At 40.0% G+C, this 23,241-nt stretch overlaps 1 protein-coding gene across 1 annotated transcript; it reads left to right on the plus strand.

Annotated features, from left to right (window-relative positions):
• The first annotated feature begins 1,903 nt into the window (after nt 1–1,903).
• psmd11.L (proteasome 26S subunit, non-ATPase 11 L homeolog) lies at nt 1,904–21,868 on the plus strand. Its single transcript, XM_018234842.2, has 14 exons — nt 1,904–2,071; nt 5,384–5,485; nt 6,775–6,899; nt 7,188–7,259; nt 8,967–9,024; nt 14,796–14,990; nt 15,095–15,239; nt 16,404–16,464; nt 16,590–16,652; nt 16,730–16,855; nt 16,992–17,027; nt 17,383–17,434; nt 17,817–17,959; nt 20,827–21,868. The coding sequence occupies exons 1-13, from the start codon at nt 1,981–1,983 to the stop codon at nt 17,957–17,959; spliced, it is 1,269 nt and encodes a 422-aa protein (XP_018090331.1). The 5' UTR covers nt 1,904–1,980; the 3' UTR covers nt 20,827–21,868.
• Nucleotides 21,869–23,241: the final 1,373 nt, after the last annotated feature.

Genomic DNA, 23,241 nt, shown 5'->3' on the forward strand with positions numbered 1-23,241 from the left:
ATTCTAGCTGGCGGGAAGGCAGTTCTGGGAGATTAGTCGCCCTGAAGAAGAGATTTGTTGCCGAGTAGGGATGCACCGAATCCTTCTGCCCAGCCGAGCCGAATCCTAATTAGCTTATGCAAATTACATATGCGGGAGGGAATCCCAATGTTATTAATAGGAAATAAAGATAAATATATCGGAAGGCAAGTGATCCCAATGTTATTAATAGGGAATAAAGATAAATATATAGGAAGGTCAGTGATCCCAATGTTATTAATAGGGAATAAAGATAAATATATAGGAAGGTCAGTGATCCCCAATGTTATTAAGGTCAGTGATCCCAATGTTATTAATAGGGAATAAAGATAAATATATAGGAAGGTCAGTGATCCCAATGTTATTAATAGGGAATAAAGATAAATATATAGGAAGGTCAGTGATCCCAATGTTATTAATAGGGAATAAAGATAAATATATAGGAAGGTCAGTGATATGATCCCAATTTTATAAATAGAGAATAAAGATAAATATATAGGAAGACCAGTGATCCCAATGTTATTAATATGGAATAAAGATAAATATATAGGAAGGTCAGTGATCCCTATGTTATTAATAGGGAATAAAGATAAATATATAGGAAGGTCAGTGATCCCAATGTTATTAATAGGGAATAAAGATAAATATATAGGAAGGTCAGTGATCCCAATGTTATTAATAGGGAATAAAGATAAATATATAGGAAGGTCAGTGATCCCAATGTTATTAATAGGGAATAAAGATAAATATATAGGAAGGTCAGTGATCCCAATGTTATTAATAGGGAATAAAGATAAATATATAGGAAGGCCGGTATTTTTTTCCAGAAAAGGTGGCAACACTACCCTCATCCCCCAGCTCTTTCACTGGATTTCCTAGGAAGAGGATGATTTAAAAAATAAATTTATAGGCACCTAGGGCTGCCACCTTTTTTGGAAAAAAATACCGGCCTTCCTATATTTTTATCTTTTTTCCCTATTAATAACATTGGGATCAACCATAATTTTTACCGGCCTAGCTGGTAAAATACTGGCCAGGTGGCAACCCTACCCCTGACCCCAGGTTGGTGTACTCACTCAGGCGCGTGTAGGAGCCGAACGCAGGTTCAGACGCAACATGCTGCAACATGCCTGAGTGAGTACAGCCCCATTTCAAATAATGACTTGCGTCTATTCCTGCGCTCCCCTGCGGCTGAACGCCAAAAAACAGAACGCAGGGGAGCGCAGGTCAGAACGCTCATGTGTAAGAGCCCTTACGGATCTTCAAGTAGGAGAGGCGCCGACCTTTCTAACCAGCACCGGGCTTGAACTACGAGAGAGGTGGGGAAAAGAGGATCATTGTAAATCGTATTGAACCTATTAGGGCTGCCACCTGGCAGGTATTTTCCCGGCCTGGCCAATAAAAATGATGGTTGATCCCAATGTTATTAATAGGGAAAAACGGCAAGAATATAAGAAGGCCGGTATTTCTTCCCAGAAAAGGTGGCAACCCTAGTTTCCGGTAAGTACATGCAATCACATGGGGGTGCATAACTTTTGGCACCCCAAGACCTTTCCTTCTCAATTAAATGGTTGAACTTGATGGACGTGTCTTTTTTCAAGCTAACTTACTGTGTAACTATTATAGGAAGAACTGTAAACATTATAAATAGGGACTGAGCCTAAGCAAAATGTCTGGCCAATTCTAGGTCCTGGTTTATAGGTAAATAATCCCTAAAATAAACATGTCCCTCCAATCAGCCTTCAACAGGGCATTTTAATTTGTTTTCAAAACTCTTAACATATCAGAAACAGTGAATAGCACGTCACTTCCTGTCGCTGTCACCTTCTTTTGTTACGCTGCGGAACTACAGTTCCCACATTGCAGCGCGGCTCGGGACACACATTCAGGGAGCCAGTCGGGCTTCCGGCGCGGCTACTTCCGGCCCGGAAGCGCTGTGTCAGGGTGCAGGAATAGGGCAAGATGGCGGCCGCGGCGGTGATTGAGTTCCAGAGAGCACAAGAAATGCTGGTGTCCGACCGGTCGGCGAGTATAGACATCCTGCAGTCTATAGGTGAGCGTGAGGTCCGTGTAGGAGCCGGTGGATCGGTGAAATGAGTGGAACGTGGGCGCTCGCTGGGCTCCTTTGTGGGGGGAATGAGTCTGTGACAGAGAAGGGAGCAGCTGCCGCTTCAATGAAATCTTCTATTGGTTGTGATAACTCCTTATTGTTGTGTTATAGGACTGGGGACATTAATAACTGGACGAGGGAAGCAGATGATTTGCATCAATAACAAGATCCTGACTCCCAGTCTGTACAACTGCAGCTTAGGGACATTCACATCTTTATATTCTTCTTTATATCTCACTCAGGCTTTCAGTTTGTCTTTTATTTATACACACACTAATATATACACACTTATATATACATTTATACACACACATATACAGCTTTCTCACCAGTATTGGGCTGATTGGTCCAGGACAATCACATGTCCGTCCTTGTGTTCCCTGGCAGCGGAACTTCCTCACGGCATCAATAATACAAAGTTGATCGGATGATGATGAATTAAAGCTTTATTGATTACCAAACATTAAACGTGCATAAATATATATATATATATATACTATATTTACTCTGAGGAAGCGCCAAAGGGCGCGAAACGCGTCAGTAGTAATGGACATTACGCACGTTTAATGTTTGATAAACAATAAAGCTTTAATTCATCATCATTAGTCTGATATATATATATATATATATATATATATATATATATATATATACACACACATGTATAGGCAGTGGTTTATATTTCATATATAGTTTGAGTTCAGCGCTTGTATTTACCCTGCCTCTGCCAAGTCTCCTCATGTCTGACGCTTCTGATTCATTCAGTCGATGTGAATGAAAGGAAAACGATACCCCTAAAAATGTAGGTCTCTATAAAAAGATATCGCATAAAGCAGCTCATGTGTAAAACCCTGCTTCATGTAAATAAACCATTTTCATAATAATATACTTTTCTAGTAGTATGTGCGATGGGGTAATCATAAATAGAAAATTGCCATTTTAAAAAAGAAGCGGGATCGTACGATTCACGGTGCACACAAACAAACCGACATACTATACACATTAGGTCACATGAGCCAATTAACAGACATAGTTGTGTCTTTTGCTTCCACACTTCTTCCTGTTACAGTATTTCTGGTCAGGTGATCTCTTCCTGTTACAGTTAGAGCTGCAGTATTTCTGGTCAGGTGATCTCTTCCTGTTACAGTTAGAGCTGCAGTATTTCTGGTCAAGTGATCTCTTCCTGTTACAGTTAGAGCTGCAGTATTTCTGGTCAGGTGATCTCTTCCTGTTACAGTTAGAGCTGCAGTATTTCTGGTCAGGTGATCTCTTCCTGTTACAGTTAGAGCTGCAGTATTTCTGGTCAGGTGATCTCTTCCTGTTACAGTTAGAGCTGCAGTATTTCTGGTCAGGTGATCTCTTCCTGTTGCAGTATTTCTGGTCAGGTGATCTCTTCCTGTTGCAGTATTTCTGGTCAGGTGATCTCTTCCTGTTGCAGTATTTCTGGTCAGGTGATCTCTTCCTGTTACAGTTAGAGCTGCAGTATTTCTGGTCTGGTGATCTCTTCCTGTTACAGTTAGAGCTGCAGTATTTCTGGTCAGGTGATCTCTGAGGCAGCACACAGACCATCACAAAATGGTTCAAGGCAAAAAATGTAAAAGGGCAAGATTTACTTAAATATATAGACCAATTTGGTAAGATTCTTTAATATTCCACTTAATATGATGTAAACTATTTGTTGCTTAAGTGTTCATTTTGGGGGTATAGTTTTCCTTTAATGTTTACTAAAATTGAACATAAATATCCCTGGAGATCTTGTCCGTAGCAACCAATCTGAACTTTGCTTTTGTTTTCTAAAGGCCCCCATACATGGGTTGATAAAAGCTGACGAGTCGGCATCTTATTGGCCCGTGTGTTGGGCCCTCTGACTGGCTTTCCCAATCGATATCTGGCCGAAAGTCGTGCAGATGTCGATCGGCAGGGTAGAAAATACCGTCGGATCATGGCTGCATCTTTGCGTTGGATGTATTATGATGCCAGGGCCCACGATCGGATTAGTCAGATATCGCCCTCCTCAATGTGGGAATATGGGGGGGGGGGATCCGCTCGTTTGGCGACGTCACCAAACGAGCGGATCTCTATGTCAATGGCCACCTTTACTTGTAGATGTCTGTTTAAATGTAATGGCGGATTGGTTGCCATGGGCAACACCTCCTCCAGTGATATTTGTTTAATGTTAGTAAACCTGCCTCTAGGTGTAGTCGGGGGACCTATTTCATTACAGTTGCGAAAGGGGCCCGGAGTTCACTGATTCTGGGTGGGGGGGTTCCCAACTTTTAGGGCATGATAGGCGCCTTAAAGGGGTGCTTCACCTTTCAGTTAACTTTTATTATGTTCTAGAATGGTCAATTCTAAGCAAATTTTCAATTGGTCTTCATGGTTTAATTTTTTATAGTTTTTTTTAGTTATTTGCCATTTTTGTTAGACTCTTGTCAGCTTTCAAATGGGGGTCACTTACCCCATCCAAAAACAGATGCTCTGAAAGGCTACAAATGTATTGTTATTGCTACTTTTTATTCCTCATCTTTCTATTCAGGCCTCTCCTATTCATATTCCAGTCTCTTATTCAAATCAATGCATGGTTGCTAGGGGAATTAGATCCTTAGCAACTAGATTGCTGAAAGTGCAAACTGGAGAGCTGTTGAATAACTCAAAACCACAAATAATAAAAAAAGAAAAGCAATTGCAAATTGTCTCAGAATATCACCCTCTACATCATACTGACAGTTAATTTAAATGCGAACAACCCCTATAACGATGCCCATAACAACCAATCCGGTCACACCTTCGTAATTTCCCAACTCCATAGTTTCCCAACACCAGCATACAAATACTCCTTTCTGATTGGCTGCTGTCACAGTTAGTAACTAAAACACTTTGCTTCTGCTCCTTGTTACAATATCCTCTGCAAATATCCATAGGATGTCTGTAATCCCATTCAACACTTTGTTTTATGTTTGTAAATTAATATCATTAGAAATAACATCACGTAAAGGAAGTCAATTCTCACCTCTTTGAGAAAGGCCTCGGTGGAGGCCGAAACGTCAGCCAACCTTTTCAAATAAATATAAGTGATTTGTAAGACCTGAGAGTGCGGACCGCTTTTTGGATATATATATATATATATATATATATATATATATATATATATATATATATATATATATAATAGACATATTTTGTTTGTATCTTTACTTAATAAGTTGCAAGTCTGTAAGAAGCGGCGTCCTGTGACTCTTTTTGTCTGTTTTCCAGTGAAGCGAGATATTCAGGAGAGCGATGAGGAGGCGTTACGAGTCAAAGAGCAAAGCATCCTGGAATTGGGTGGGCTTTTGGCCAAGACGGGACAAGCAGCAGGTGAGTAATGAGAGAGCCGATATGTGTGGTAGTTATCCCCCTCCTCCCTGTATATTTATACCAATCAGTACTACAGTTATAGGATCTATTATCTGGAATGCTTAGGAGCTGGGGTTTTCAGGATAAGAGATCTTTCTTTAATTTAGATCACCGTACCAGCTAAGAAAAAAAAAAGAACATTTAAACATCAAAACAAATGTAACAGGACTGTTGTGCAAGGAACGAATTATCACTTAAAAGAAAACGATTAACGTTACTTGCCACAAATAGGCTGTGTGAGACCCCTGTTTCTGAAGATTCTAGATACCAGGTTTCTGGATTATGGATCCAATATCTGTAAACCTATATAGTAAAGGTGGCAGCTGGGCTGTGATATTGCATGCCAAAGTCCCACTATACGTCTTTTATATGGGTAAGGGATTGATTAAAGTTATGGGATCCGTTATCCAGAAAGTTCCAAATTACGGGAAGGCCATCTCCCATAGACTCCATTATAATCAAATAAACTAAAATTTAAAAAAATGATTTCCTTTTTCTGTGTAATAATAAAACAGTCGCTTGTACTTGATCCCAACTAAGATATAATTAATCCTTATTGGAAGCAAAACCAGCCTATTGAGTTTATTTCATGTTTATATGATTTTCTAGTAGACTTAAGGCATTGAGATCCAAATTACGGGAAGATCTGTTATCTGGGAAAACCCCAGGTCCCGAGCATTCTGGATAACCGGTCCCAAACCTGAATCTGGAAACCCGTTCTCCATAGTGCAAAGTGACTTCCTATTGTAAATAAGTCTTCATTATTGCCCAGTGGCATTGCCTTGTATATTAAATTATATGAAATAACCCACCAGTAATTTGGATGGACTGAAAACCTGTTATTGTAGATTGTTAATTGTTAAAATGCTCTCAGGTTAGTTAGGGGTCACTGACCCCAAATGCAGCCAAAAAAAAACTATTGCTGTCTGTTTTATTTTTTTTTCTGGTACTCTTGTGGGTTTATAAGACCCTAATAGCAGACAAAAAAAATTATTGCTGTGTGTTTTTTTTTTTTTTTTGGCCTTATTCCCGTTCATTTTCCAGGCTTTCTTCCAAACTATTGCTAGGGTATTTTAGACCCTAGCAACCAAATAACTGCTGAGAGCTGCTTAATAATTCCAAACAAAATGCAAATTGTCTGCAAATATCAATGTCTGCATGATAGTAACGGTTTATTTAAATGCAAACTACCCCTTTAATTGTCCCCAGATGCATCACAAATCGGGTTTTATATTTCTTTCTCCTTGCAGAACTTGGCGGTCTCCTGAAATATGTGCGTCCGTTTCTGAACTCGATCAGCAAGGCTAAAGCAGCCAGACTTGTGCGCTCCCTTTTGGATTTGTTCTTGGATATGGAGGCAGCAACGGGACAGGAGGTGCGGGGATCATAGATAACTGGTTTCCTATTGAGTCCAGTTGGGGCATGTCTACCTCAAAGATTCCTTTTTTTATGACATTTTCATTTAATAAAATCCATCTCTGGAACATAAGGGATGATCATCCAATAAAAAAATATTGTTCAAACCTATAAATGTATGTGGGTCTATTAATCTTGATAGCCCCAGTATTGGAGATGGTCCATCATTTGTCTGATTTTTTTTTTGTAAATTTGGTTTTAATTGCACAATATATCTTTAACGACGTTGCAACTCCTTTGCTTGTAGGTGGAGCTGTGTTTGGAATGTATCGAATGGGCAAAAGCTGAAAAGAGAACCTTTCTACGCCAGGCACTGGAGGTACCAACACTTTCTCCAATTATCTTTTAGAATACAAAGCAAGGCTCGTGTTTGCAATACTGATCCGTTTCTTTAAATACGTTGCATATTGCACCCCCGTACCTGCGCATTCCTGGCACTGCTTATGTTTAGTGTGCAGTTGCTGCTGCGTCAGTCATGCCACAATGACTTCTTTAGGGTGCTATTTTGCACATAGCAGTTCTGTGAATAGACTATTTAAAGGGGAACTATCGCAAAATTCAGGATTTAATATAAGCTTCAGCATTGTGAAATAATCAAGTTTATCTTCACTATCTCTCTCTCAGCCTCTGTTTCTCTTCATTCTGTCTTCATGCAGCAGTTGGGTGTCAGATATTCATTGACAGTTAGATCCAATATATCTTTTAGGGGGGCTTCTTTTGCCTAGAAGATGTATTAGATCTCACTCTATTAAAATCACCAGACATCATGGGGCCGATTCAATAAGGGTCGAATATCGAGGGTTAATTAACCCTCGATATTCGACTAGGAATTAAAATCCTTCAACTTCGAATATCGAAGTCGAAGGATTTAGCGCAGATAGTTCGATCGAAGGATAATTCCTTCGATCGAACGATTAAATCCTTCGAATCGAACGATTCGAAGGATTTAAATCCAACAATCGAAGGAATATCCTTCGATCAAAAAAAGTTAGCCAAGCCTATGGGGACCTTCCCCATAGGCTAACATTGACTTCGGTAGCTTTTAGATGCTGAACTAGGGGGTCGAAGTTTTTTTTAAAGAGACAGTACTTAGACTATCGAATGGTCGAATAGTCGAACGATTTTTACTTTGAATCCTTCGATTCGAAGTTGTAGTCGAAGGTCGAAGAAGCCCAAAAGAAAATTCCAAATTCGAAGTTTTTTAATTTCGAATCCTTCACTCGAAGTTAGTGAATCGGCCCCCATGTCTCTCTACATGAAGGATTTGTGCAAAAGGCAGTTATTTTGTTTGTACTGGAATCAGTTATTTGAGTGAGCTCTAATACATCTACTAGGAAAGGGAGCCTCCCTATAAGATATATTGAATCATTCATCTGACACCCAACTCCTGAATGAAGAGAAACAGATGGAATTGTGAACATAAACTTGATTATTTCAGAGACAATGCAACATTTGTAATTGATTATATTTAGAAAATTTCTTACATCAGTATGAGGAAGCCCTTTAATTGCTGCCCTAATAATTTTGGGGCTTTACAGTTTAAAGGAGTAAGTAAACTTCTTATCACTGTGGAGTGCCAAATGTTTGGAGCCTCCCAGCGATTATAACCACTTACCTGATACCTCAGGCCGGTGCTCCTGTTTGCTGAAAACTCAACCAACCCAAAGGAAAATCTGTAGGAGCAGCATTATTTGATCTTCTTCCACTTCTTTGTTCTTCACGCATGTGCAGTAAAGTGAAAGCTTTACGCTAAAGTTTTTCTCACTCTACTGCACGTGCATTAGCCCACGGCCATCACAGAATGAAGAAGCAAAAGATGAAGGCTCAATGGTGCTCCTATAGAAATACCAGAGCACAGGCTTGGGGTATCGGGTAATTATAATAACTGGGAGGGGTATAATATTTGGCACCCACAGTGATTATAACTTAACATAATCATCCCTACAAGCTACTCAACATTTATGCCAACATTTATGCCAACATTTATGCCATCAAACAGTGACACTTCTTATAATATTTGTTCCAGGCTCGGCTTGTATCCCTCTACTTTGACACTAAACGTTATCAAGAAGCATTGCAGTTAGGTAAGTGAGCCACCAGGTGGCAGCCTTGGTCTGTTTTCATTTGCTAAAGTTCTAATGTCTCCGCTCTCTCTGTGTATTTTGTGTTTTAAGAGCATTGAAATAAAGGTTGTAATGGAAAGTCCAAAATAAACGATATAGGTAAATGGACAACATCTTCATTGTCTGGAGATTTCTGCCACGTGAAGGAAGAAAAGAAATGTACACAAACATTAAGTAGGGATGCGCCGAATCCAGGATTGAGTTTGCTCAGCAGGATTTCGCCGAATCCTTGTGGCTGGCTGAACCAAATCCGAATCCTTAACATTAAAATTAAAAACAAGGAAGTAATACAAATGTTTAGCTCTCTTTTTCCCTCCCCCTCACTGATTTGCATATGCAAATTAGGGTTGGATTTGGTTGGGTATTTGGCCATATCTTTTACAAAGGATTTGGGAGTTTGGTCGAATCCAAATTAATGCTTTAAATACTTTACAGGAATTGTTCAGTGCGAAAATAAAAACTGGGTAAATAGGCTGTGCAAAATAAAAAATGTTTCTAATATAGTTAGGCAAAAATGTAATGTATAAAGACTGGAGTGACTGGATGTGTAACATAATAGCCAGAACACTACTTCCTGCTTTTCAGCTCTCTTTTTTTATACTGACTGGTTACCCTGGTTACCAGACAGTAACCAATCAGAGACTTGAGGGGGGCACATATCTGTTGCTTTTGAATCTGAGCTAAATGCTGAGGATCAATTACAAACTCACTGAACAGTTATGTCCCATGTGGCCCCCCTTACAGTCACTGACTGACTCAGAGTTAGAGAGCTGAAAAGGAGGAAGAAGTGTTCTGGTTATTATGTTACACGTCCACTCACTCCAGCCTTTATACAATACATTTTTGATTAAGTATATTAGAAACATTTTTTATTTTGCACAGCATATCTAATTACCCAGTTTTTATTGTCACACTGAACTGTTCCTTTAAAGGTTTAACTTAAATTTCACGGAGCAATCGAAAGGGTCTAAAGTGCAACATTGCTACAGTAGCATCCCCATCCCTCCTCCTTGTCTTTCACTAGATCTAGGGGGTTGAGTGAATGAGAGGCCACTATATGTACTTTTTCATTTCCCCAGGAGAGGCAGTGTCTGTGGATGTGAGTTATGGCTGACAGCTTGGAGGGGTTGAATGGCTGTTAGTTTATTGCAGAGTAAGCATTCCAGAGAGCACAGCTGAAATGGAGCAATTGGAATGACATCTTCTAGATGAGCACGGCTGGGAAAAGGGGCTGACGTATTGTTAGCGACAGAGATTGTGACATTGTGATGGGTGGGGGGCACATGGTCAGTGATTTAGATTGTGCTGAAGGAATAACAGTTTGAAACTAATATCAGTGGCAGAGAGATACAAGTTATATAATGTACAGAGGTTTCATGATTCAGGAGGAACAGTTTGCAGTTCAATGAGCCACTTTATTCCTTGCAGCCCCGTAAATAATTGACCTGGACAGTCAGACCCCCTCAATCTCCCCTCCTCCGAGTCATTGACAGTCCGGTATCCTGACATCCGGGGCCACAATGATTCCAGATGCTGCATCCTTAAAGGACCCTAGAGACAAGTGTAGAAAGGGCTTCAAGAGAATCTTTATTGCTTCCTCTACAGCTTTATGCTCCATCTTTGCTAAGGCTGGGGCTTATTTGCAGCTTGTGGATGTTGCCTAGGGGTTACCAGTCTGTTTTAAAACCATTAGGCGGGGGTGCAATGAGGCTGTGACCACAAAATACATATAGACAAATACAAGAGTCCTCTGCACTCAACCCATTATCAATATATTTAATACACGAGCCATGAATATCCTGTAAATTATATCCTTATAAACCGTGACTAGTGATGTCACCAGTTATAAACCGTGAGTAGTGATGTCATTTTTGTGACTCATTAAAACTTGTGTATTATAAAAAATAAAGTTCCCCTTGTTGGAAAATATGAGGATATTAGAAATAACCTCGGAGTTCCATGACCTGTATAGAAACTCTCGGCCTCCTGCTTTTATATGGTCATGAAACTCCTCGGAGACTTATAATATCCTTATATTTTATATTTTACAATAGGAGGTACTTTATTCAAAAAAAAAATATATATATATATAAAACTATTGCTGTATGCAAAAATTACCGTGCACCCCTCTCTATGCTATGTTGCCTTGGAGTGCGAATACTTATTGGAAAAAAAAAATATATATATATATGATCTTTGTGGGTGCAGGGTCCAAAAAATTCATATAGAGATCTGTACATAAGGATTTTTCATCAAAATAAGTGTTTTATTCGGTACATAGATCCGACGTTTCGGCCCACATTAGGGCCTTGAATCAATCAATCTCTCTCTCTCTCTCTCTCTCTCTCTCTCTCTCTATAAATATATATATAAATTTTTTTTTTTTTTTTAAACATCTCTCCCCAAGCACTGAGGACATATATTAAGGCTTTAAAAAGTTGCCTAGTTCAACCTACTAATTGTTTTCTGCCCATGCTTGAAAGATAGCCATGACCCAAGCTATGCTCTATTCATATGGCAGATTTAAAAATAACAGGAGGGTTTGGTGTAGAAATAAGGAGGACTGGTTAAGTTACTGTTCTTGTATTCACTCTCGATAGGTTTGTTGTAATTAGAAATATCTGAATAGGAATGCATACGTATTACTGTTGAACAATATTAATGGCAGACCAAGGTTCTTTCTTCTCTTTCTTCCTCCCCCAGTGTGTGTGCTATGCAAATAGATTGATCTATATTAAAGGGCATGTAAAGGCAAAAAAATAAAATCCTATTTTTACTTTCTTTAAGGAAAAAGAAACCTATCTCCAATACATTTTAATTAATTCTCCCTTCATTTACTGCTGTGGATAGGAATTGTCAGACGGTCCCTAACTGCTCTGCAGTGGAACTTGGGATGTGCCTTAAATTGTTTTCTATAAGTAACAATTAGCTCTTAGGATATAATTTAGGACTAATAGTCTCTGACATAGACGTATCACTATTCTGCTTCTGAGCCTGTCTAATGGCCTATTTGGCTGCATGCCCGCATCATTCCTCCTGTGTGATTTAGTACATATGGACAGCCCACAGAGAGACCACCGCAGCTGCTGGATACATATGTGAAAACCTCTGCTGGATTCATTTGGAGCTTTTAAACAATATGTAGGTTCAACAAGTTCAATACTAATTTTAGATAGAAGATACTTAAAGCTGCTCCGGCCTGTTTTTTTGGCGAAGACAGACCTGTCCATCTTGAAAAACCTGGTAAACTCTGCAATTGAACTTCAAAGCGATCAACAGCTGAAGGCTTAGCTCCCTGGATAGCATCACCCATAAAACCATCAACCTCTAGCTCACCGTTTCTCGACTTCCAGGCCCCCAGATGTTGTAGAACTAAAACACCCAGAATGCCTCACTTCTATATTGAAGCAACCCAGTTCAGCAGCATCTGTAGCCCCAAAGTTAAGGAACAGGGTTCTAACTCAATCCTACACCTGCTATGTAGAATAGAAGTGTGTGTGTGCTTGAACACCGTGCATTTGCTTACTCTTAAAGGAACAGTCCAGTGTAAGAATAAAAACTGCGTAAATAGATAGACTGTGCTAAATAAAAAACGTTTCTAATATAGTTAGTCAAAAATGTAATGTATAAAGGCTGGAGTGAGTGGATGTGTCACATAATAGCCGGAACACTACTTCCTGCTTTGCAGCTCTCTAACGCTGAGTTAGTCAGTGACTATAAGGGGGGCCACGTGGGACATAACTGTTCAGTGAGTTTGTAATTGATCCTCAGCATTCAGCTCAGATTCAAAAGCAACAGTTATGTGCTCCCCTTCAAGTCACTGATTGGTTACTGCCTAGTAACCAATCAGTGGAAAGCAAGAGAGCTAGAAAGCAGGAAGTAGTGTTCTTGCTCTTGCTCCAGTCACTTCACATTTTTGGCTTACTAACTATACCAGAAACATGACTATGAAAATGTTCATTCATCCAGGTCATGGTATATCTAATATAAGTAATTTCAGCTGGACTTGCTGAGTAATTATTGAAGACGTTTCACTACTCATTCGAGCAGCTTCTTCAGAAGTTCTTCAATGATTACTCAAACAAGTCATTAAAAAAAAAAAAATATATATATATATATATATAATGGGGCTACAAATAGATATATTAGAAAGATTTTTTATTTTGCACAGCCTATCTATATACCCAGTTTTTATTTTTACACTGAACTGTTCCTTTAAATACTGACATTTTCCCCCATCATTCCCAATGCAAGATATTATACAGCTGCTTAGATACGTCTGTTTCTATTCTTGGCAACTTTTTTTTTTAGCAGCCACTTTTATACATAGGGAAAAACAGAATATGCAAATCCTCCATTACATAACTTTTAGCTTTATGGGCCTACTTGTACATTTCTCATTAACAAGGTGTGTTTAGCCGAGGGCACAAGTTGCGATTACTCATAATAATCATTTCCTAATAAGACTCTGCCCATTTACCTGCTGTCATTTTGACTTAATGTGTCACACGGTATCACCGACTGAACAAAAACAAAACTCCTATTAATGGAAAGTCATTTAAATTCCTGACTTAGTAACTCGAGCACCTTATAAACAATTTGTTTATTCTCCTGAAGCAAAAAAGTGCAACTCCCCTGCTATACAGGAGACCTGTCCAGAATTCAGGGAGCCATAAAAAAATCTTTTTGGAGGGCCACATTAGGCATACGTGTTGCCATATGAACAGTTCTACTCTATGGTGAATATCCATTTAAAGGAGAACTAAACCCTAAAACTGAATATGGCTAAAAATGGCATGTTTTATATAGTGAACTTATTGCACGAGGCTAAAGTTTGAGCTTGTCAATAGCAGCAATGATCCAGGACTTCAAACTTGTCACAGGGGGTCACCATCTTGGAAAGTGTCTGTGACACTCACATGCTCAGTGGGCTCTGATTGGCTGTTAAGAAGTTAAGCTTAGGGCTCGTCACTAATTATCCAGCAGAAAATGAGCTTCCCCTGTAATATAAGCTGATGCTGCAGGTTTGCTGATTATTAAATTCTGATGCTAATTGCACTGGTTTCTGTGCTGCCATGTAGTAATTATGTGTATTAATTACTAATCAGCCTTATATTGTGACATTTCTATTCTATGTGTACTGTATATTGTGAGTGGCTCCCTAAGCTCAGTAAGTGACAGCAGCACAGAGCATGTGCAGTGAATCAGCAGAAAAGAAGACTGGGAGCTACTGGGGCATCTTTGGAGACACAGATCTTTACTGCTAAAGGGCTGTGGTTGCCTTGGGCGGCTGGTACAGTAGCACAAAACATTATGTACTCTAGCTACTTCTTTAGTTAGGCTTTAGTTCTCCTTTAAATATAAAATCCAGCTGGGGATGGGGTTTGTTGGATGTCTACTGACTATATAGATAGATAGATAGATAGATATATCTATATATATATCTTGTAAATTATATCCTTATAAACGGTGACTAGTGATGTCATCAGTTCTAAACCTGGTGTCATTTTTGTCACATAACTTACTAAAACTTGTGTATTATAATAAATAAAGTAGCCCTTGTTGGAAAATACGAGGATTATTATGAGTTCCATGACCTGTCTAATATAATATATGGTCATGGAACTCCTCTTTGACTTATAATATCCTTATATTTTACAATAGGGGGTACTTTATTCACTATTTATTTTATGTTTTATATAATCTATATATTCTCTGTCCATATTCACCAGGTTCACAGCTTTTAAGAGAACTGAAAAAGATGGATGACAAGGCACTCTTAGTGGAGGTTCAGCTACTGGAGAGCAAGACTTACCATGCTCTGAGCAATTTACCCAAAGCTCGAGCAGCTCTGACTTCTGCCCGGACCACAGCCAACGCCATCTACTGCCCACCCAAACTGCAGGCTGCTCTGGACATGCAATCGGGTACGAATATCTCCTTCCTGGAATTACTGCAGAATCCAAATATTGTAATGTCTGTGGATGTGAATGTTGCATTATACAAGAATTCACCTATTCTTTTCATTCAGGCATAATCCACGCTGCAGAGGAGAAAGACTGGAAAACCGCTTATTCTTATTTTTATGAGGCTTTTGAAGGAAATGATTCCATAGACAGCCCCAAGGCTATAACAGCCCTGAAATATATGTTGCTGTGCAAGATCATGCTGAATACGTACGTTTAAATTAAATGCTATTTTCTCTGTCATCTAAATGCATGAGATTTGTCATCCCACTCTTTCTTTGCAGCATCATTATGTCAAGTGGGTGTAACGGTCACTCCATTAATGTGTGTGGAAACACTGGAGGTTATTTATAAACACTGGGCAGATTTGCACTTGGGCAGTAACCCATGGCAACCAATCAGATGATTGCTTTTACTGTTCAACCTACAGCTGGCTGAAAAAAAGGCCAATCACGGATTGGTTGCTAAGGGTTACTGCCCAGGTGCCCAGTGTTTATAATGAGCACCACTGTCTTATAGGTAGGGATGCACCAAATCCAGGATTTCGGTTCGGGATTCGGCCTTTCAGCAGGATTCGGCCTTACCGAATTTGCATATGCAAATAAGGGGCGTGGAGTGAAATTGTGTGACTTTATTTCACAAAACAAGAAGTAAAAAATTGCTTTCCCCTTCCCACCCCTAATTTGCATATGCAAATTAGGGTTCGTTATCCGGCGAGTCTTTAGCGAAGGTTTCGGGGGTTCGGCCGAATCGAAAATAGTGGATTAGGTGCATCCCTACTTATAGGACCAGTCCTGTTCATGCTGCAACAAAGTGATACCAGAAGATAAAGAGAATCTGGGTCCCACTGCTATACACAACTAAAAATATTATACACCTATACCAATACTGCCCTACTAAAGGGGGTGGTTCACCTTTAAGTTAACTTTTAGTATGATACAGAATGGCTAATTCTAAGCAACTTTTCAATTGGCCTTCATTATATCTTATAGTTTTGTTTTTTTTTAATCATTTGACTTTTTCTTCTGATAGTTTCCATCATTCAAATGGGAGTCACTGACCCCATCTAAAAACAAATACTCTGCAAAGCTTCACATTTATTGTTATTACTACTTTTTCCATTCAGGCCTCTCCTATTTTTATTCCAGTCCCTTATTTGAATCAATGCATGGTTGCTGGGGTAATTTGGACCCTAGCAACCAGATAGCCGAAAGTGCAAACTGGAGAGCTGCTGAATAAAAAGCTAAAAAACTCAAAACCACAAAAAAAAATTGCAAAATGTTTTTTTTTTTCTTCTTTTTTTCCCCTGATATTTCTTTTTTCTTTAACCCCATGCACTTTGATGGTCTGACCTGTCTCTTATGTCTCCTATAGCCCAGAGGACGTGCAGGCTTTAGTGAGTGGAAAGTTAGCCTTGCGCTATGCTGGGAGGCAGGTTAGTGTTGGTTTATTTATATATAGATAAAGAGAATTACAAATGGTACATTTCACACTAATGGTACTTCATGAAAAGACGGGACTAATGATCACATTGTGAACCTTTTTTTCCTTGCTCTGCAGACCGAGGCACTGAAATGCGTGGCACAGGCCAGCAAGAACCGCTCACTTGCCAACTTTGAGAAGGTATCCGTGAAGTGGCATTTACTTTATCTGTATTTTTTGGGGTTTTTTTGTCACTAACACAATGATATCTCCTCCAGGCACTGACAGATTATAAAGCAGAGTTAAGGGATGATCCCATTATCAGCACACATCTGGCCAAGCTGTATGATAACCTACTAGAGCAGAACCTTATCCGGGTGATTGAGCCATTCTCCAGAGTACAGGTAAGCACTAAATCTCACCAGGCCAGGTGCATAGAGACTCTCAGCACTTTCCACAGTCCAATGATTGAATGGGTAGGTGCACACTGCTACAATTCTTGTCTCCTCCAAGCTATTCATTTTTGCCTTTGTTTTTCAGATTGATCACATATCTAGTCTTATCAAGCTCCCAAAGGTGAGGAATTGTACACTTTAAATGTAACTTGTCTGCTGCTCTAATGCTTCCTTACTTTTCAAAGTGACTTGCTACAAGTCTCTCTCCTTCCATAAAGTCCAATCTTATATATAAACCTAAATACAATGTAAACTAATGCCATCCTCTTAGATCTTCACTCTCCTGCCCCAGTGATTTGGCATTCCTTATCATTTTGAATCCTACTCACCTGTTTCCAGTTGACCTACTCACAGCCTTCTATACCTTTTAACCACCAGCCCATTTGAATTTCCATGTAAACAAACAACTACTTGCTGAGCTGGCCGATTTTTTAAATTTTTTTAACCAAGTCTTCCTGCTGTTTTATGACTTCCAGCCCGAGGTAGAACGCAAACTCTCCCAGATGATCCTAGATAAGAAATTTCATGGTAAGCTAAAAAAGTGAAATCTTTTTCCCCGGCTATACCTGTTTTCAGAAAAATCAGGTTTTCTGAGACCCGAGCTTTGCACAAAAGTTTTATGTTCTGGAAGCAATAACTTGTATTGCCCGGCCGTATGGATTCTGATTATTAAGGATTACAATAGACCGGTCATGTTCAACCGCTTGGAAAGCAAAAGTTTTACTTTGAATTAGGCAAAGTATTTTGAATTTTATGGATATAACCATCTGCTCCCCGTCCCCTCCTGTAGTTTATCCATTAAATGGCTGGATTGAATTCTTTTTGTTTGGCCACATGATTTCTATGAATGGGGGAAGTTGGGGTCCCTGTCTGTTTTTAACTTTTGTTTTCACTTATCACCCTCCAAAAGGAATCCTGGATCAAGGAGAAGGTGTCCTAATAATTTTTGATGAGCCGCCAGTAGATAAAACATACGAAGCTGCTTTGGAAACCATCCAGAATATGAGCAAAGTGGTTGATTCTCTGTACAACAAGGCCAAAAAACTTACATAGGTAAGTGGAGGGCTGCAAGCGTTTGTGGTGGTTCTTGCTGAGCCAGGGATGGGGCCTATTCATAGGTAAAATAGAACTTTAGAAAGTATTTGATTATAAGGCTTTGAACCAACTTCTGCTTAATATGATGCAGAAATCAAATGTTTTCCCTGATTCAGCAGGAAACAAGTGCCTTTGCAGTGTGACTAAATCGGATCATTCCATCATGATTTGAATTTTGTTACATGTGATGTGACGTGTTTTGTATTTAAAGGAACAAGAGACAGGAACTTGTTACACAAAAGAACTTGCTTCAGTGTCCACAAATGCGCTTGCTCCCCCGTGTTTGGTAGGCTGCAGCCACTTCTGCTTCTCATACGCGCACACGAGAATATTGCGACACACCAGTACTTCATATAGAATAGTCACTTAGGGTTTCTGCATTCGGTGTTCAGCAGTTGTTGCTTTTGCATAGGAGTTCATTCATAAGAGGCTGGTCTGATCAACCTGCATTGTATCCAGCAGGAATCAAAGCTTTCCATTTCTACATACCATATTAAAGGAGAAGTAAACCCCTTATAAAAAAAACCCTACCCTACATAGACCCTTCTCCCCCCAGCCCAGCTGCTATCCCGGGCAAATGCCCCTAACTTTTTACTTACCCCTCGATGCAGATTCACAGCATCGGAGTTCATGGCAGCCATCTTCTTCTCTTCGGTCTTCATCGGGAAGTAAATCCTGGATCGGCGCATGCGCAGTTGGAGCAGGCTTCGCGTTTTTGTCAACTGCGCTTGCGACGAAAGCCACGAAAATTGCCAAAGCTCCAGAAGAAGACCCGATGAAGACCGAACAAGATGGCTGCCGTGAACTCCGATTACGTGAATCAGCACCGAGGGGTAAGTAAAAAGTTTGGTGCATTTACCCGGGGTAACGCTTAGGTTGGGGGAGGGGGTTGAGGGTCTATGTGGTGTAGGGTTTTTTTTTTAATCTACTTTAAAGGGATCCTGTCATCGGAAAACATGTTTTTTTTCAAAACGCATCAGTTAATAGTGCTACTCCAGCAGAATTCTGCACTGAAATCCATTTCTCAAAAGAGCAAACAGATTTTTTTATATTGAATTTTGAAATCTGACATGGGGCTAGACATTTTGTCAATTTCCCAGCTGCCCCCAGTCATGTGACTTGTGCCTGCACTTTAGGAGAGAAATGCTTTCTGGCAGGCTGCTGTTTTTCCTTCTCAATGTAACTGAATGTGTCTCAGTGGGACATGGGTTTTTACTATTGAGTGTTGTTCTTAGATCTACCAGGCAGCTGTTATCTTGTGTTAGGGAGCTGCTATCTGGTTACCTTCCCATTGTTCTTTTGTTTGGCTGCTGGGGGGGGGAAAGGGAGGGGGGTGATATCACTCCAACTTGCAGTACAGCAGTAAAGAGTGATTGAAGTTTATCAGAGCACAAGTCACATGACTTGGGGCAGCTGGGAAATTGACAATATGTCTAGCCCCATGTCAGATTTAAAAATTGAATATAAAAAAAATCTGTTTGCTTTTTTGAGAAATGGATTTCAGTGCAGAATTCTGCTGGAGCAGCACTATTAACTGATTCATTTTGGAAAAATGTTTTTTTCCCATGACAGTATCCCTTTAAGGGATATAGGGACAGTCTGTGTTATTTCATGCAGGCCTAGCCACGACCTTAAAAAATGTCTTGCCGTTGCCTTATACTATATACTATACACTATATGCCTTATACTACAGTATATACTATACACTATATGCCTTATACTATATACTATGGCCCTTACTTGATCTGAAAGCTGATATACAGGAAGCCGATATACAGGAAGCCGATATACAGGAAGCCGATGCAGTGTTTTGTAAGCCTTCACTGTGATTAATGTGACTGCCCAGAGGCACCAAACAGCCCAACTTCATTTTCTCTTTTCAACTTTGCAATACACAACAGATTTACACTATATTATATAACAGGGGAATTTCCAACCTGCACCTTTTGGCTTTTCAACTAAAACTCTCAGCATCGCTTGACAACCTTTGGCCGGGAGTTAGTGTTTCACAGAGCTGAAAAGCACAAAGTTGTGTTCGGTTATGTTAGACATCCGCTCACTCCAGACTTGATAGATGACATCTTTGTACCCTATTAGAAACATTTTTTATTTACCCAGTTTTTATTTTTATACTGAACTGTTCCTTTAAAGGAAAAAGGCTAAAAGTAAGTAAGCTTTATCAGAAAGATCTATATAAATACACAGTAAACCCTCAAAGTAATGCTGCTCTGAGTCCTCTGTCAAAATAAACAGCACATTTCTTTCCTTCTATTGTGTACTCATGGGCTTCTGTATCAGACTTCCTGTTTTCAGCTTAAACCTCCAGGGCTAGGGCTTGAGCATGCTCAGTTTGCTCCTCCTCCCCTTCCTGCTGTAATCTGAGCCCAGAGCTATGAGTGAGCAGGGAGAGACTCAGGCAGGAAGTGATGTCACACAAAGCTAATATGGCAGCTGCTATCTTAGAGCTGTTTACTCGATATGGTAAAGCATTGTGTTATTGCTTGCACTATTGTGGCTAATCTATTGGCAATAAACTGCTGCGGTAGTTTTTTATCCTCTCCTTTAAATAGGTTACATTTTTTTGGTATTACTGGGGTAACTTCTTTATCAGCATATGAATTTAATAGTATAACTGGAAGACACCTTGCTTGTTCTGATTAACAATCCTCATCCAAAACCCTTGCTGAAAGTGTCCCCCCCCCCTGGTTGCAAAGGAATCATGACCAACTGTCAGTTCTGAAGCACAGGCAGTTTTGCTCGGTGGGATATAATGCACATATAATGGGCAGCATTCACTTTCCTTACGTTCTCACTTTCTCCTGCAGATCCTCCAGCGCGACCAGCCCGTGACGGTATCTCAGCGGCAGGAGCACGAGACCTCTTTGGTGGGGTGGTTTAAATGGGGATTGCTGAGGGGGGAGCCCTTTGTTTTTCTTCCATCTTTGTAACATTTTTATTTTCATCTGCACAGATCCTGTATGTCCTGCCCTCTTCCTTTGGTTCCCTGTTCTACCCCAGGCCCCCTAAATATCACGGGGGCTCAAATTCCGAATAGAGTGATTGGCAAGATTAAAAAAAAAAAAAAGGGGGGGGGGGTTGGGTAGGAGAGGCTGGGAAACACATACACACAGAACTGCTTGTTTTATAGGACTTTATGTACACACCTAAAGCATACGCTCCGTCTTAATCGACTTGTCCTCCCCTAATACCCACAATCATGACCGATGGGCAGAATTCATTAAGCAGCACCCCAAAATATAGGGTATCCTCAGTGATGGCAGAATTCTGGGCTCTAAGTAGTTCTGCAAAACATATTTTGGGGGGTGGGAGGAAACCGCTGCTTCTTTAAAACATAAATGGAACATATAAAAGGGATGCAATTAATATTTATGCTTATTTGTGAAATGAGATGCTCCCTCGTTGCTTCAGTAACAGGAAGAACAGAGCACTTTATTCAGGGCCCTTCCCTAATCATTGCAGCCTGCAGCGTCCCTGTTGCACTGGATATACAGTATAAATCTGCTATAGGCACAATCAGATGAACAGATGTTGCCTATGGAGGAAGTGCAGTATGGGGAGATATTAGGGTGCATTTCGTATAGACAGTTGGGTATAAGTTCCTTTTCAGTAAAGTAACTTGCTGCCTGTAGGGGAGGAAAAAAATCAATTTTGTTTATCCCCCCCCCATCATCATTTACTTCCCATCTAACAATGTCCCCTTCCTGCTGATGTCCTGTTACTCTTCGGATTTTGATAATGCCATAAAGAGGTGCAGTTTCCACCCAGCTGAAACCAGAGTATATCTGATGTTCAGATGTGTTCCAATAAAATATTGTTTTTTTTTTTCTCGTTGGGGTTTTCAAAACATTGCCGTGTCCTTCTCTCTTACTTTCTGATCCTCTGCTTGGGCACTCGACATGCCACTGGCACCGACCTCTTCCTTGGGGTATGGATTGTATAATGTAGTGTTGTGCATGCTATAGCCCTCCAGTGTTCAACTGTAACTCCCAGGCAGTTTCCAAGTGGCACTGAGAGTTGGTATCACTTGTATCATCTTGCCCCAATATGGCTGCAATCCTCCCACAGCTTTTCCCTACATCTCCTCCTCAGCAGGACCCCACCATTTATGAATCACCAGGGCAGTCACCCCGATATTCACCCACAAAAAGGACAGCTCTGCCAAGGCACTTGATCCCTTTCAGACTGTAAGCTCTTATGGGCAGATTTCCCCTTTACACCTCTGATTATTGTATTAATGTGCTTTTCCCATGATGATCTTGTACCGCACATGAGATATTTGGCCATTTATAAACACAGTATTTATTTTTCAATTACAAATAGTGCCATTGCTTTTGCACAACACTTTACTTTTAGTTAAAGGGCAACTCTACATTCATTTTTTCCTTTGAATTTTTTTCCCTGGAAGTACTAAGATATGGTTGCTTTATGCTTTTCTTTCCTAAATTCCATGGAGGTTACTGATTCAGCTTCCCAGACTTCCCTATTGTACCTTATTTACAGTTCTCCATATTCTCTCTCCTATAGCCCTAGTGCAGTATTACAGTGGTTCATTAGGCAGAGCAGCAGTAGAAACAGACACTAAGTTGCCTCTCAACTAGGGATGCATCGAATCCAGGATTCAGCCGAATCGTAATTTGCATATGTAAATTAGGGGTGGGCATAAATCAGGTTACTTTTTTTTGTCAAACTAGGACATAACAATTTTTTCCCTTTCCACCCCTAATTTGCAAATGTAAATTCGGATTTGGCCGAATCCAAAATAGTGGATTCGGTGCATCCCTACTTTCAACAGAGATACCATAAAACTGTAGGTATTCAATACCCATACTAAGCACAATTTTGCTCGTAGCCTGTACAGAGACTGTCACAACATTGGTATTCCCCCCCAATACTAAGAATAAGGCAGCTGGCAGTTAGGGGATGGTGGCCTCTTAAGATCAACATTATGCAGAGGATACATTTATGTCCAGCTAAACCGCAATCACCGTCATAAATAAAAGGCAAATGCATTTATAACTTGGCAATGACTCCCCTGCATTCAAACCCAAAAATTGGCAAGCACTTCCACTCGTAGGATAAAACGTTCAAGTTTATTTCAACAGGTTAAAAACATCACCATCCTGACGCGTTTCGTATCGAAGATACATAGTCATAGACATTTCACGGATATCCCTGTAGTAACTGCCAGTTTGCTCCTTTTGTCTACACTGCCATCTGAA

Source organism: Xenopus laevis, chromosome 9_10L, assembly GCF_017654675.1.
Source record: "Xenopus laevis strain J_2021 chromosome 9_10L, Xenopus_laevis_v10.1, whole genome shotgun sequence".
Lineage (NCBI taxonomy): Eukaryota > Metazoa > Chordata > Amphibia > Anura > Pipidae > Xenopus > Xenopus laevis.

Coding starts and splice junctions, on each gene's coding strand:
- psmd11.L (XM_018234842.2), top strand. CDS start 1,981: ATGGCGGCCGCGGCGGTGATTGAGTTCCAGAGAGCACAAGAAATGCTG. Junction 5,486..6,774: donor CAAGACGGGACAAGCAGCAG/GTGAGTAATGAG, acceptor TTCTCCTTGCAG/AACTTGGCGGTCTCCTGAAA. Junction 9,025..14,795: donor TCAAGAAGCATTGCAGTTAG/GTAAGTGAGCCA, acceptor CATATTCACCAG/GTTCACAGCTTTTAAGAGAA.